At 39.3% G+C, this 14,549-nt stretch overlaps 2 protein-coding genes across 9 annotated transcripts in view; one reads left to right on the top strand and one right to left on the bottom strand.

The window, feature by feature from the left end:
• The window catches only part of cadpsb (Ca2+-dependent activator protein for secretion b), a 66,040-nt gene extending 59,624 nt beyond the window's left edge, over positions 1 to 6,416 (top strand). For all 8 annotated transcript variants that reach the window (XM_085406988.1, XM_085406985.1, XM_085406987.1 and 5 more), the window contains 6 exons: positions 33 to 107; positions 215 to 298; positions 554 to 586; positions 756 to 863; positions 5,792 to 5,896; positions 6,136 to 6,416. In XM_085406988.1, the coding sequence (XP_085263114.1) occupies positions 33 to 107; positions 215 to 298; positions 554 to 586; positions 756 to 863; positions 5,792 to 5,896; positions 6,136 to 6,312 (582 nt within the window). In that variant the 3' untranslated portion in view covers positions 6,313 to 6,416. The remainder of the gene's footprint in view (positions 1 to 32; positions 108 to 214; positions 299 to 553; positions 587 to 755; positions 864 to 5,791; positions 5,897 to 6,135) is intronic.
• A 4,894-nt stretch (positions 6,417 to 11,310) lies between these two features.
• Positions 11,311 to 14,549, bottom strand: part of ca16b (carbonic anhydrase XVI b) — a 108,955-nt gene continuing 105,716 nt past the window's right edge. Inside the window, exons 26-29 of the mRNA XM_085406979.1 lie at positions 14,378 to 14,524; positions 14,070 to 14,212; positions 12,360 to 12,495; positions 11,311 to 11,490 (exon numbers count right to left, since the gene is read on the bottom strand). Of these exons, the coding sequence (XP_085263105.1) occupies positions 11,344 to 11,490; positions 12,360 to 12,495; positions 14,070 to 14,212; positions 14,378 to 14,524 (573 nt within the window). The 3' untranslated portion in view covers positions 11,311 to 11,343. The remainder of the gene's footprint in view (positions 11,491 to 12,359; positions 12,496 to 14,069; positions 14,213 to 14,377; positions 14,525 to 14,549) is intronic.

The raw sequence follows: 14,549 nt of genomic DNA, 5'->3' as shown, positions 1-14,549 counted from the left end.
ACTTTTGTTGGAAATTCTTCTGCTTTCCACAGAAACAGTTCCACTCCCAGATAGACGAGCTGATTGAGGAGAGTGTGAGGGACATGATTCAGCTTCTGGTTGCAAAGGTGCAGCTTCATATCAGCTTACTTTGATAACAATAGTAGAAAAAAATTTAACTTGACTTTTTTAAAATATGATTATTAGATTGTTCATGATTCCTCTCGTTTTTCAGTTTGTTGCCATATTGGAGGGAGTGCTGGCCAAAATTTCCAGATATGATGAAGGCACTCTCTTTTCTTCATTCCTTTCATTCACGGTAAGATTTTTCTTTCTTCAGTCCCTCAGTTTATTTTTCTTGAAAGTATTCTTTAAAAAAATTCACTTTATATTCTGAAAAACTGAATGTATTTCCTGAAAGCCTGCTTTTTTTGTCTCATGGGGGGTTAAAAAAGGGTAAAAGAACTCTAGTTTTGTATCTTTAATAGTAAAATATTCCAAGCCCTAATGAATCTGACGATAATTAACATTTCACCTTTCAGCCACTGTTTGACGGTTTTGTTTCGACTTTCAGGTGAAAGCTGCTTCAAAATATGTGGATGTACCTGTAAGTTTAACAGCCTCCGACTTTCCTGTTTTGTTTGTGAGCATTTAGAGCTGAACAAAATATCATCTGAGTGATTTTGTTCTACCTTTTTGAAGACAGTAATTATTGGTACAGCCGCTTGTTTGCTCTTCTCCTGAGTCGTGACCCTATTCTTTGTCTGTTCTTATAGAAACCTGGAATGGATGTAGCTGACGGCTACGTGACCTTTGTGCGCCACTCTCAGGATATGCTTCGTGATAAGGTCAATGAGGAGGTGTATATAGAAAGGTTATTTGATGTAAGTAAGATGCCGTCTCCTCCTCACAAAAAGGGAGGGGCCTTCCAAAATGTGGCAAAACAACAGGGCAGAGAGGGATAAGTCCCATTTTGAGACCAGGAAATGTATTTCTGCCTGGAAGAAGAGGCTTTTCTGATCCCTTCTCGACTTTTCTGTCTCTCTGTCTCTTTTCTTTCCGAATCTCAGCTGCCCTCTGCATTCTGGTGTGCATTGCCACAGTGCTTTTGGGCCTTTGTGTATTAAAAAATCAAACTTTTACTTACCAAAGAGTCCATAAAAGCATCCTCAGAAAGGATTATCTAAAGCAGTGCTCTCTGTGGAAAGAACAGAACTGTCCATACTGATCATACGCCAGGACACCAAGTTCTTGTATTTTTTAAGTCACCACTGTCCTCTGCTTTCAGATGCTTTCCACACAAAACATGTCAGCCTCCTGAATGAAAATAAAAACCCACTCAGTCCTTTTGTCGTCAGTCCACAGTGAAGCACCTGTGCCGTTTCTGTGTGTGAAATGAAAACGCTGGGTGAATGATGCACTGCTGGACGGGCCTGGGTCAATCTGAGAGGCTGACATGGCAAATACCCTTGATCTGTTAGAACAGTGGTTCCCAACCACCCAAGGAAAATGCGATCAGTCATGACGATGATGATAAATATGAACAGAAAGGAGACATCACACCCCCCTTTTTTTAATTACACCCCGAGCAGTCTGTTGCGCAACTTAGACTGAGGTGAGTGAACAGCAGTGTAAGCATAAACCAAATTTCATCATTTAGATAAAATGCAAGAGAAAGATGAAAATAGATGCACTGGTAGTAAAAATGATAACCTGCAACAGACTTTTCAGTCCTAAAGTGCAAATTTATCTTTGTAACACCTTTTAAATAAACATTGCAATTCAAAGCATCCCCCAGGAGAAAGTAAAAAGGGGAATAAAATGAACACAAAATGAAAACATGCTTTGAAAAAAAAAGCTAAAACTGAATAAAAAACAGAGTTCGGGAGTCTAAGGTATTGGGAAACAATGCATGTTTGACTCATTAATACTTTAATAGGCAATTACAGATCGCTTTATCTTTTAATAAAAATGAATTCAATTCATGCTTATTTATGTATCACCAAATCACAGCAGTAGTCAGCACAAGGCTCTTTATATAAAAGTAAAGACCCTACATCGATGTACAAAGAAACCCACTGATCCTCTGCGAGGAAGCACTTGGCGATAGTAGTGGCAAAAAACACAACAATAAAAAAAAATTCTCTTTTAACACAAGCAAACCTCCAGCAGGGCCAGGCTCAGGGAGGGGCAGCCATCTGCTGCGAACAATTGGGGTGAGGGGAAAGAGAAACGAAGGGCAACGAGACATGACAAACAACAAACCGGACAAAGCACAAAAGACTAAGCTTTTTCAAATATAAATATAGTCCTAAAAACAGCACAAACGCCTTCTCCCTTTTCTATTGTTGTTTTTACACAATTGATGAGAACAGATGATGAATGACTTCCACCTGCTCGGACCAGGTTTGCACTTTTATGCTCTGGGGGCATTAATAGATCTACTTTAGCTTTCTATTGTTAGTATTCTGAGGTCCGAGCCATTTTTAGTCAGTTTTATGTAACTCCCACGCTGCTAAACTGCAGCTGAACTTCCACACGGCTGTTTCCATTGCCTCCAGGGATTTGAAACATTAATGAAAGCAACCTAAGAAGAAAACATGATGCAGGTTAAAAAAGTATAAGGTCTAATGAGGGTTCATAAAAAGGCATGACTTGGATGTGAATTGTTGGGAACCAGTGTGTTACAGGGGGAAGAGAGCACTGTCTTACCAAACATAATCCTAATGGGATACATTGACATAAATGTGTCCTCCATGTGTGATTCAAACAACACATAATGCTGTGATGTGTCTGCTTCATGTCATTTAGAACCTGTTTGTAAAGACCTGTGTCTCCACAGGCGTGTGATTGCTTTGTGTGTCTGACAGATTCTCAGTTCTTTCTGTGAGGCAGTGACGTCACGTTTTTATGTCTGACAGACAATGGTTTTCTATTTTTGTGCCAGATGAATATGACTTTTTTTTTTAATCTTCTTTTTTATTTGGAGCCAGGAGTGATGCTGTTGTGAAGTGGGTTTTGCTTTTGTCTTTGAGGTCCACACTGGCTCCCCTGTCTCCGTGTGTCCTTAATTTTTTCTACTGTGGAGCTTTTTACCCCCTTGTGTCCCCCGTGTGGCCCCAGAGTGCCCAACTGAGATCCTAGTCAGCACCGTTGTGTTGAAATTGACTTTTTTTTGTTTTGTTTTGAGCTGTGAGTGTTTCAGTTTTAGCAAGTTCGAAGCCGTCAATGTTTTTTTCCTTTTGATTTGAATGCATTTCCATTCATTCATTTGCATGCATGTGGAAGTCGTTCCTAGACGCTGCATAGGCTCTACTTTATCTCTCTTTCTTACGCTGATTTATTTCAATCCTTTTAATCTCCTGTTTTCTGATTAACTTCATTCCTGCTGCCTCCTCTAGTCAAAAAGTGGCACTTATCTCTAGCGTTGCGTTGCCTTGTTTTATCACATTATGTTGGTTGGCATGATTTTAGAGTCAAATAATCTTCCTGTGTACATCTTCTAGCATGACCCTCCTCAGAGTTCTGCCTCATTTGCACATAGAGCAGTCGTCCTTAGCACGTACTCAGCCACTCACCCACCCACCCACCCGCGAAGTCTGCATGCACTGCACGCTCAACTCGACTGTGAAGTGGACAGGCATCTGCAAGTTCAAACCTTTCAACCATTCACCTAATCCTGATCTCAATAAACCTCAACCTAAAAACTAAAAACACACCAACTAAGCTAACTCCTTCCACCTCTAATTCGGGCCTTGTAAAGCTTCTCTGCGTTCCTGCCTACTCACAAGTTTAAAGTTGACCTTTTTTGGAGGTATGACGCCCGTTTCTATCAAACATGGGTGCTGTTCTCTTGTAACTTTGGTGCAGTCTGGAAAATTGCCACCCCAAGGAAACGAGAGCGAAAAAGGTACAAGAAAACAGCACCGCTGCTCCCTGCCTGCAAACCATTTACTCACTCTCATTCTATTTTTCTTTTGCTAATGTACCCGTGTCAAAACTATAATTTCAATTCCCCATAGTAGTTTTCTATCCACAGTGTAGGGCATTTCAAATGCAGCACCGCGTTTCCACTTGAATAAATTATAAATAAAGGCTTAGTAATTGCCTTCAGTAATTGATGGGCCATGCAGCTGCTACAAAATATCGACTTGAACATTTTTTAGAAGTTGAAAAGGTAATTGCAGTTCAAGACAGATACATTTTTCAATGCGTTATGACTTCCCTCTTTTTAATTAATTCCTTCAAGTCGCTGTAATATCAGTGCACTCAGGGAAATTCCATAAACTTGCTCCTTCCATCTCTTCGTAGCGCTATAAATGCAGTTTCCTTGTGTAAAAGGTAAACGTGTGTCTGTTTGTGTCCTTGAGTGTGTTGGGATCACTAAATGAAATTCAAGCAGTTTCCATTTACTTTAGTAAACATTACATAGAATTTAATTTGATTCCATCTGTTGGTTTAGTGCGAAGTGTCGTTGGGGGATTTGACACCAAAGAAGCTCTTCTGTTTTTTGTGTGTCTTATTGACCACTGGGATAAGCTTATAAGTCCGTTGTTTAGTAAAATGACCCGAGTGCATATTTCTATGACAGGGAACCTATTTTGCTCATTTCAAAATGATATTTTAATTCTTGGATATTGTTACTGTAGCTTTTCATGGTTTACTGCTCAGAATAATCATCTTCTGTTGTTTAATGGCCCTTGGTGGAGCCGCTCAATTCACCCACTGTCTAAAAACAAGCTGTCTTGGCTCCCTTTACCCTCCCTTGAAGCCAGTTTTCTTCTGATTGGTTGCCCCTCACAGACATAAGGTGGGTAGAGACTCTGTGCTCACAGCCACATCTGTGTCTGAGACGACCAAATTGACTATATCTCCTCACTTTTAACATCATGACACCGAGTGTTTAGAGCAGTGTGGATCCTGAGTTTTTGGCACACAGCTCAGTAAGGTCTGCTTTTACTTTTAGCTCTTAGTATGACAATAATTGAATATTTCTTATGGATGAAGTCAAAGCAAGGAGACAGTTTATTGCTTCATGTTTTATGCTAAGATAAGTTTTGCACTAACATTGTGCAGTTTCTCTTACTCAGACCTAAAAAGCATGTTAATTATGTTTGAGCTTTTTGATTGTACTTACCTATTGTTAAAGCCAGACTAGCTGTTTCACCGTTCCCATTCGTTGTGCTATCCTACCTAGAGACGTTGCACCAGTTTTGATCTTTTCATCCAAATTAGAGACCCCCAAAAAGTGAGAGAAATGTTTGAGAAATGTAGCAAGTCTAATGTTTTACCATACAGTTTGAAGTTGTCACCACTTCAGTGCACCAGCGTTAACTTCCAAAGTTTAACTTTGATATCGGCTCAGTGATTTATATTTAATGCTGTCCGGAACTCCGAGTTAAAAGCACGCGATGAAGAGATGAGGCGATCTGACATGTAGAAGTTGGAGTATTATATCTTTTAATCTACGATCAAAAGAAACAGTTGAAGCACGTCCATGTTCTGTAGCTTGTAATACTTCTGTGGCTCGTGAGATTTTATTTATTTTGAACATGATTTCCCCTTTTTCGAAAACCTCTTAACTTGTATTATTTGCTCGTTCTGACTCATGCAAGAATGGGTTTCTTGTGAAGTGCGATACAGACTTTGTACTGAGCTTCAATCCGAGTGACTGAATGCTGATGTTATTATGAAATGTACTTGTTTAGTTCTGGTTTTATACCTGCGTCTTAAAGGTTAGTTTTCTGTCATGGTGTCTTTAGTATGTGTGTGGGTGTGTGTTTTGCTGGAGAGTGTTGTGTTTGTGTTTCAGCAATGGTACACTGCCACCATGAACCTGCTGGGGACCTGGCTCACTGAACGCATGGATCAGCAGCTCCACGTCTACCAGTTAAAAATCCTCATCAGGATTACAAAGGTAAGGTATTGATAAACTGGAAACTTTTGTCTACAAATCCTAACTTGGTCTATCTTAGAGCACCGTGGGTTCACATGGATGGGTTTTGGACTCCTGCAGCTTACGTGGTCCTTTAAGATCCAAAAGCTGGCCCATGGTTTCACTATTTCTCTGACTTCCATGTATCTCATGTCAACTTTCTTTTGTAGTAGACACAGCAGGAAGCGTGTCACGTGACATATATATTTGTCTTCATGCAGAAAAAGTACCGGGACTTCCGCCTGCAGGGTGTCCTCGACTCCACCCTGAACAGTAAGATGTACGACACGGTGCGCAACAGGCTGACCATGGAGGAGGCCGCTGCTTCGGTGAGGGAAGGAGGCATGCAAGGCATCTCCATGAAGGACAGCGACGAGGAGGACGAAGAGGACGACTAGACACCGAGACTTCAGCCCCGGCCTCCCTCTAGGACCCTCCCTCACCCCGACCCCCTCCCTTTCACACTTTTGACTTTAGCCTGGTTACCGATGCATGTACCAACTCAGATAGCCACTCTAGGACCTCTTTGTCAGCTCGAAATGCCTATGAAGGAACTATTAACTATAAAAATAGTACTTATACTGAAGAAAATCAAAATAAAAATGTTTTAAAAAAATAACCATGATTGGCAGTTTAGCTGTGTCATGATAAAGATAGCACCTATCTTGGATTCATTCATTTCTAAATTCATTTCTATGTGTTACTAAGCAATATGGAGAACCATTTGTTTGACAATGTTGAGTGAGATTAATAGGTGTGTCCCTGTCCAATGCAATCCTATATGGCGCTTCTTTGTCGTATTCTACATTCATTAATGGTACATTGTCGTGATGATGAGTGTGTGGACCCTTTTCTTTGTCTCGTCTGTTTTTAAGTGAATGCCAACTGCTTCGAACTGAAAATAAAACCTCTGTATTTGTTTACGGCTGTTACAGATAAACCGTCGTCTACTCACTGTTCTTAACATCGACAGTAAGTCTAGACCTGCATTTTTTATCATGTGTCAATGCTATGTGATCTCATCTCAATTACGAATTAGACATGGTTCAACAGGAATCTTGAACTTCGAGTGGGTATTCTAGAGATGCAATATTCTCATAGCTCCATTTTGATAACTCGGGAGATTCTATTTTTATTTCAACATTAAAAGGCCTTGAAACAGGTTCTATTTTAATTGAGTTGCACTTTTACAAGGAAAAAGAGCAAAAAGAATTTTTTTTATTAAAAAAAAAAAGTTGGTCCGTCTTTGTTCTGTAATTGTGTAGAATGAGATGTCTGGCATTTGTTTGGGTCTCACTGTTGTTTTGTATATATTATATAAATATATATAAATATAAAATGCTGTACATTGCATTCTGAGCCATTGCTGCATGCCCGTGGGTTCCCACCCTCCCCAAATGCTTTCTGTTTTCTGTGTGAATTAGCTGGTGGATTCATTCTTGCTTTTGCCTTATGAAAGCCAACAGTTGTAATATGCAAGAGCTGTGGCCTCTAAATAAAAATTACTGTACATGTGCATCACCTGTCATGTTTCCTAAGATGTACCTGGGACACAACCGTCAACACTGAACACAAAGAGTTCCTGGTGCAAAGTAACAACATTTAGTAGTTTTGAGTATGAGGATATCCGTGATCTTTAGATTCTGTAATATATGTTTTTCCCCTCTGTATTGCAGTTTGTACATTCATACAGGACTAAATTGAGCATGTGGACTGCTAAAAGTTAATTATGCCTATTTTTTTCCTAGCACGTATTTATCCATTTTAACCTTTTATATAGTGACAGTTCAGATGGAGAGCAAAACGAAAGAGAGAAAGAGTAGAGAAAAGAGCCCGAGGCGGACTCAAACCCACCCCTAATTTACAATACTTTTAACAGTGCCAATTTCTGCCAAAATAAAGTGCGGCATTAGGGGAAAATGAACCTATGGTGCCATTTCAGCTCATTCGGATTTTCAATTTTATGCCACTTCATATGTCTACTCCACTACATTTCACAGGGAAATATTTCAGTCCACCACATTTATTTCATAGCTCGGGTTACTCGATGTATTAGGATTTTACAGTCATTTCATCATGAGTATAAATATGAATTAGAGGATGTGATAGGTTGACACGGCAGTGTATAAAGATTTAAATGAGCAAATCACTTGCATATATTAACACACAGGATTGTGCGTACTTCTTCCACCACTGTTGTTCGGCGAGAGTGTGACAGCAGGGGGCGACATGGAGAGCAGGTTCCTTATTTTATTTTCCATACTTCATGTAATACAAGGATGCAGTGCACCCAAAGCCAGACTTTATTCAATGCAGAGCAATACAATTTACCTAAATGACAGTATATTATAATATGGTATATAATAGCATCATAGGAATAACTATGATACTGTCATATAAACACGTAATGTGACTGACAAAACCTTTTTTTTTTTTTTTTTTTTTAAATTTTCGTAAGTTACAGATTAGAGTTAATGACCAGCGTAGCTGAAGTGATCCGAGACCAACATATCTGATATCTGATCTAAATCGTCATGGCGGATCTCAGGAGGGCAGCTTCGTTTGTTGGAGTTTTGCTGAGGTGTTTTCACAAAAGTACAATCTGTTACAGGTCCTCTGTACAAACCAAATATTTGTATGAAAATATAAACTTCTATGATCACAAAGGTTACAGATTTTTTTTTCCTTTTTAAGTAAATGCGTGAAGCTACAGCACTTGTGTTTCAAATGTGAGCAGAGAAAGATGCTGGCATTCACACTCACACACACACCAACACGAGGTGAAAATTTAAAAATGAAAAAAAGTTTCGCTGTGGAGTTTTGATGTTTCTCCAAATGTCAGAGGGGTTTCAATGGATTTAGCAAACTCCCGGGTGGAAAGGAAATAGATGTTATCAGATGAATTTAAAAAATATACATGTTAAAAAAATCAAATTGAATTAAAAAACAAAACAAAATCGATCTCAGAAAACACAAAAATCAACCAAGAGAGGAATGTTAAGGGTTGAAAATGGGTTATAATTACAGTTCCAAACTAACGCAGTAAAGTCCAATAAAATACAATTTACAGTCGGAATTTGAAACCTCGTCACACAAGTCTTTGATCTTGAGCTTGTGGAAGGCGAGTTTGAGGCTAGAAGTGAAACATGCTCAAAGGATAAGTTCACACTTTCCACAGGGGAAATCTGCGAGATTTAACAATATGGATTTCAAATTCTATCTGGTTTAATAGATCTCAGGATAAAACCAATAACATGTTCCAAAGCGGGACCACATCTTTGGTTACAAATAAAGCATCACCTCCCCCCCCCCCCCCCCCACAGAAAGATTTCACCTAATTTGACTTTTTTCAGTGTTTGTTTACAATTTTAAATGGAAGTAACATAATTTTTTTTGACACTGATCAACAGCGGGAGAAAAATGACCCATATCAATATGTCTTTATATGAATGTAGATTCAGATCGATTAATTTGCAAACACATTCACCACTTTTAATAAAATCTAAATAGTCCATCCTTCCGTAAGTTAATCCACTTTGTGATGACAGTACATTGAGCAATTTCAGTCCCATGAAGTCCAAGTCCTAGTTCCATTTTCCTGCAATAACTTCATTACGAACAAAGATAACTATCTAAGATAACTATCCAAAAAAAAAAACCAAAAAACAAAACAAAACCCAAAAACATCTGAACAAGGCACTGAATAACATCTTCACCAGGACGCCTGGCGGGGATTCTCCTCTGTGGTAAAATTGGGTAAAACAATGAACTATAAAGCATGAATTTCCTTAATTGAGAGCAATTTCTACTCATTTCCTGCTTCATCTTTTTTATTGTGGCACTCTAATGGAGCAGCCTTGAATGATTCACAGTTTAAAACAGCCTCAGTTTATCCTCTTTTAGCTCCTGTCTCAAAGTCTCTCTGCCTACTTTCTGTGAAGGGCTTCCACAAACCTTATGCTTGTAAGGCTCACCTCCACATCTCAAGCTCAGGCATGCACCATATTTTATTTTGATTTATTTATATTTATATATATATATATATATATATATGTGTGTGTGTGTGGGGGGAGAGAGAGAGCGAGAGAGAGAGAGAGAGAGAGAGTCCAGATTAAGTCTTGAAAAACTGGCAGTTTCCTCACATCAGCTTGGCAGGATTATAAAGGTCAACAAAACTGCAGTATCTTTATCCACAAAACTGATGTGCACATATCCGCAAATGACTCAACCCAACCAACTTCTACATGCTGCCAAAGATCCCTCTGTGAATGTGGCCTTGAAGTCCTTGAACGTTTGTGCAGAAAAATGTGGGATTTGGATTTTTAAATGTTGAAGACTAATCCGCTGCCAGTTGTTTTCACTTTGACGTGAATTTTATTTATTCATTTATTCAATTTTGGTGTTGATCAGCGTCAAAAATAAATTCTCGTTACATCCACTGCATTGCAAAAACACATGGAGAAAAAAAAATGATGTAGAGCAATTACATTTTGTTGGTACAGATGTTTAACAGCTGAGCTTGGACCGCTTGGGTTAGAAAAGCTCAAAGAAATGCTGGAAAAAAAGAAAAAAAAAAAAAGAAAGAAAAGAAAAACACAGCTGGAGATTTGTAGGCAATACATGACAAGCTACAGATCTCCATTTATTTAAAAAAAAGAAAAAAAAAAAGTAAGTTTACACCAAGGCAGGTGGACAAATAAGGAAAAAACAAAACAAAAAAAACAATCATTGGCTGGCTATTAGGGATATAATATTTATAGATATATTTATATATATTACAAAACAATTTAACAATATAACAATATAAATCCCTGTAAAAAGCAATAAATGTTCACATTAGATGTTGTAACACACTTTAACAAAATAAGCCATAGGTACATTTTACAAGACAGCAGTGAGATACTGGGGAAATAATATATAGGCAGGTGTGAGTCTCTCACGAGATAAAAAGCTTCACCCCTGTGGAGCGGAGCCTCAAAACAGTTAGTCTGACTGAAGTGATAAAGTGACATAATTCATGCTTGTAAAATGAAGTGAAGTTTTGTTCCGAGACAATCAGGAAGCGGATCGCTTCAGTGCATCCCGGCCTTCGTGCCTCGCGTTTGTCTCAGCGCGGTCCAAGATCCGAGTTTCCTCGCGATGCCAGGATTTAATGATGTCATACTTTTGCTCACTGGATTTTAGGCAGTAACACTGATAGTATAGTGCAAACTGGACAGAGCTGCTTATTCCTCGTGTCAAATTAAAACAGGTGCAAACGCTCAGCAGGATAACATTTAAGACAAGAAATAAAGGACAAAAACATAAATATCAAAAAACTTTTATCAGTATAAAAAGTAATAAGGTTATTCATTTTAATCAATAGTCTGGCAAAAAGGCCTCAGAAATGTTCTCGGATTTTTACAAATTAAGTGCCTGTAAGAATGTCCTCAGACGAGCGACTCCATGCTCTCTGCGGGGTCCGACTCGTCTGCGATCACCACCGCCCCATTAGTGTCCATGTGCATGGGGCTCAGGCCACACTCTCGGTTACTGACCAGGCTGAGCATGGCTTTGTAAAGGTACTGGTACTGCTCCTGTGCACACAAACACAAAAATAGGCACCAAGTTCACTCTAAAGATCACTTAATTTTTTTAATATAATCACAAGCATGTCTAGGTACCACCATCAAAGGACGTTTCTGTTACAAACAGATGAATGAAAGTAACTTTTGCAGTGAGTCACCTAAAAAGTAGAAACATCCAGTTCGCCAGCCTTTTTGCCCAAATGATCCATTTATGAATTCTCACCACATACCATAGAAAGCTTTAAAAAAAATTATACTAGATGGTGAACACCATGAGGCATTTAGCAGCTAAAGCCAAAGACATTTTGTCAGGAATTGGTGAAGAAAACAGAGCTTAAGGAAAACTGGACAAAGCCAAGAATACTAATGGAGCTCCATCTCTGCTGAATGAAAAGTGTGCTTGATGTGAAGACACCTGGCAATTTGTGTATCTGCCAGCCTGTTTTTCTGCCTGCTGTTGACAAGAAAATAATCAATGCAGCAGTAAATGCAGCTTAAGGCAGTATTAATTGACTTTCTGGCCACTTGGGGGCAGCAGAACAAGCTGTAAACGCAACAATGTCAATCGCAAGCTAATGAAGTTGATATGCAAAAGGTGTTAGCAACCCAATCCAAATCTATTTATACTTCCGGCAGATACAGAGCAACATTTAGCATTAATTCAGAGGCCCATTCGGAGCAGATACTCGTTTTTAGTTGGGTTTTATGGAAAATGGTGACAGTAGACTACACAGTAAAGCACTGTGCAAGCAGACAATCCACTTCAACTTCAAAGGTGTTTGACATGCTTGTTAAAGGAAAAAAAAAATGATAAAAATATTTGACAATTGTAACACAAAATTTTAGGCACTCGATGTTTTACCACAGTGTGAACTTACTATGTCAGTGAAGACTCCTGGCCTCATGAGATTGATCATCTTAGCCACCTGATAGATGTCGACAACACCCTCGTTCTCCAGCTGCTGGGACAGCGTGGTGAGGGCACAGAGCATTCCTGCTGACACTGCTCCATACCTGAGAGGAGATACCCAGAATCAGCTCTGCTGGCTGTTTTCCTATTTTTGTGTTATCGCCTTAATGACTGCATATGTAGGGCTAATTTCTTGTATGTCGCTTTATAGCTTGAATACAGCTACTACAAATAAGCTGCTGACGTTATGCATAGTCACTGCTGGTTTCTGGACTACTGTTTTGGTTTTGTTTGTTTTTTTAAACCGCAAACACTACACGTTCGTTCTGCAGCAACTTATCAAGTAAAATGTTGCCAGGCCTAAAAGTAAACTTTGCTTTCTTATTTATTCAACTCTAATTGGGACAAAATGAACATCATGTTCTATTAAGGAAGACTTGAATGTAGCGCTTGTGACCACAAACTCATACCAAAGGGTTAATTAGGCATGGCAAAATTATTAAGTGTCATAAATTGTTATTTTTGCCCTGCACATGCATACTAGTCAAAGACATCGGAAAGGTTCTTCCTCCCTCCCCCAAAGTTAACGGTTTCACTTTGCCATGTCCCTTTCACATTGAATAGTTCCTTGTGCTTATATCACTCTTAAACTGAGGTTAGATCATTGTGATCTTCATTGTGTGCTCTAAAGACTGACATGTCACAACACAGTATCACTCAAGGTTATCGGACACTGAGAGAAAGGGCTGTCAGCCAGTACACTTGAATCACAATGCCTCGGCAGTCTCTGCACTAGAATCCAGTTGAACTGCATAATGTTTGATTGAATGGTTTAACATTACCAGTTAAGAGTCATGCATGCAGTTGCATATAGAAAGCACTGATGGAGGTCACAACTACATTTGCCACCACTGTAAATAACTGAATAAGTAAAAGTGAGAAAAACGTCAAATTAATTAATATAAAATAAAAGGTACAGTGCCAATTTAAAGGCAAAGTTGTAAGCAAATTAAATTAATTGGGCAGTAAGATGTGTTTCCCACTGACCTCTAATACTACTGGGTGTCTTTCTGCAAGACTCACAACAAGTTAATTTATAAAGAAAAAAAAATCATCACTGCACTGAATCAAAGAAAGCAAAAACCTGGCTGCATACAGCTTCCCTTGTCAGTCATAAGCATCCCATCATGTTCACACCTAGTATATAAATGAGTGGGGGAACACTGGGGCTGTTTTTTTGCTCTTTGACAACTACAGGGAGCAAACAGATTTATTTTTCATTGTGAGGACATTGTGCAATGAGAACTATTCTGATAGGCGCTGCTGTTACCAACAGCAGCTAAGTATTTGTACAGACGTCTGGAGGAAAGACATCAGCTGGGAACATGGAAAACGTTTTGGTTGCCTGGTTACTAAAAACACTTCTGGCGTTTTGGTTTATCCTCCAAGTGCACACACTTAAGGATTTTTCAAAGCCCAAGCCATGGAAAGCACTCCATCTGTATCCCACTCGTGAAGACCCTACAATGTCACCACATCTACCAAAAATTAAGTTAACATCTGAGGAGACCTTCCCTTCTGAACTCTTCACATTTAGATTAACTTAACTTGAACCTTAACCCAAAGATTATTTAGTCTTTTCTCATCACAAAAGCCATAAAGGTAAATATAAACATACTCATCATGCACAATAGTGGGGCCATCTCGAGTCATGGCTTCCTCCTTGATGACACTAATGAGCTCGAAGGTGCTGCTGAGAGGGGCATCAGGGTTTGGCCATTTAGGGCACTGGAAATGCCTCACCTCCAGAACGTAATCGTCCTGTTGGAGAAGAAGAGCGCACACCCATGACATGTTTAATTAGGATTCTACACATTACAGCATTTCCCCACTGAAATAAAATGTAATAAAGATGATGAACTCCTGACGTGATGCGTCATGTAATAATAACCCAACACTGATGTAATGAGGCAGAGGAGCAGCTACCTGTGTGGCCTCTAGAATGAAGTCATGGATGATGATCTGCTCCTCGTTGGAGAGGCACAGTCTGTCCTTACTGATGAGTGTGACAGTGAAGGCGATGCAGTTCATGGCCTCTTCGCGACTCGGCCAGTAAACAAATTCATCCTCAGCCTGCAGGGAAACCATGAAAGAAACC

This window comes from Rhamphochromis longiceps, linkage group LG5, assembly GCF_057381845.1.
Source record: "Rhamphochromis longiceps isolate RC_006_pf linkage group LG5, R_longiceps_female_GT1.1, whole genome shotgun sequence".
NCBI lineage: Eukaryota > Metazoa > Chordata > Actinopteri > Cichliformes > Cichlidae > Rhamphochromis > Rhamphochromis longiceps.
This window is presented reverse-complemented; position numbering and strand designations above follow the sequence as displayed.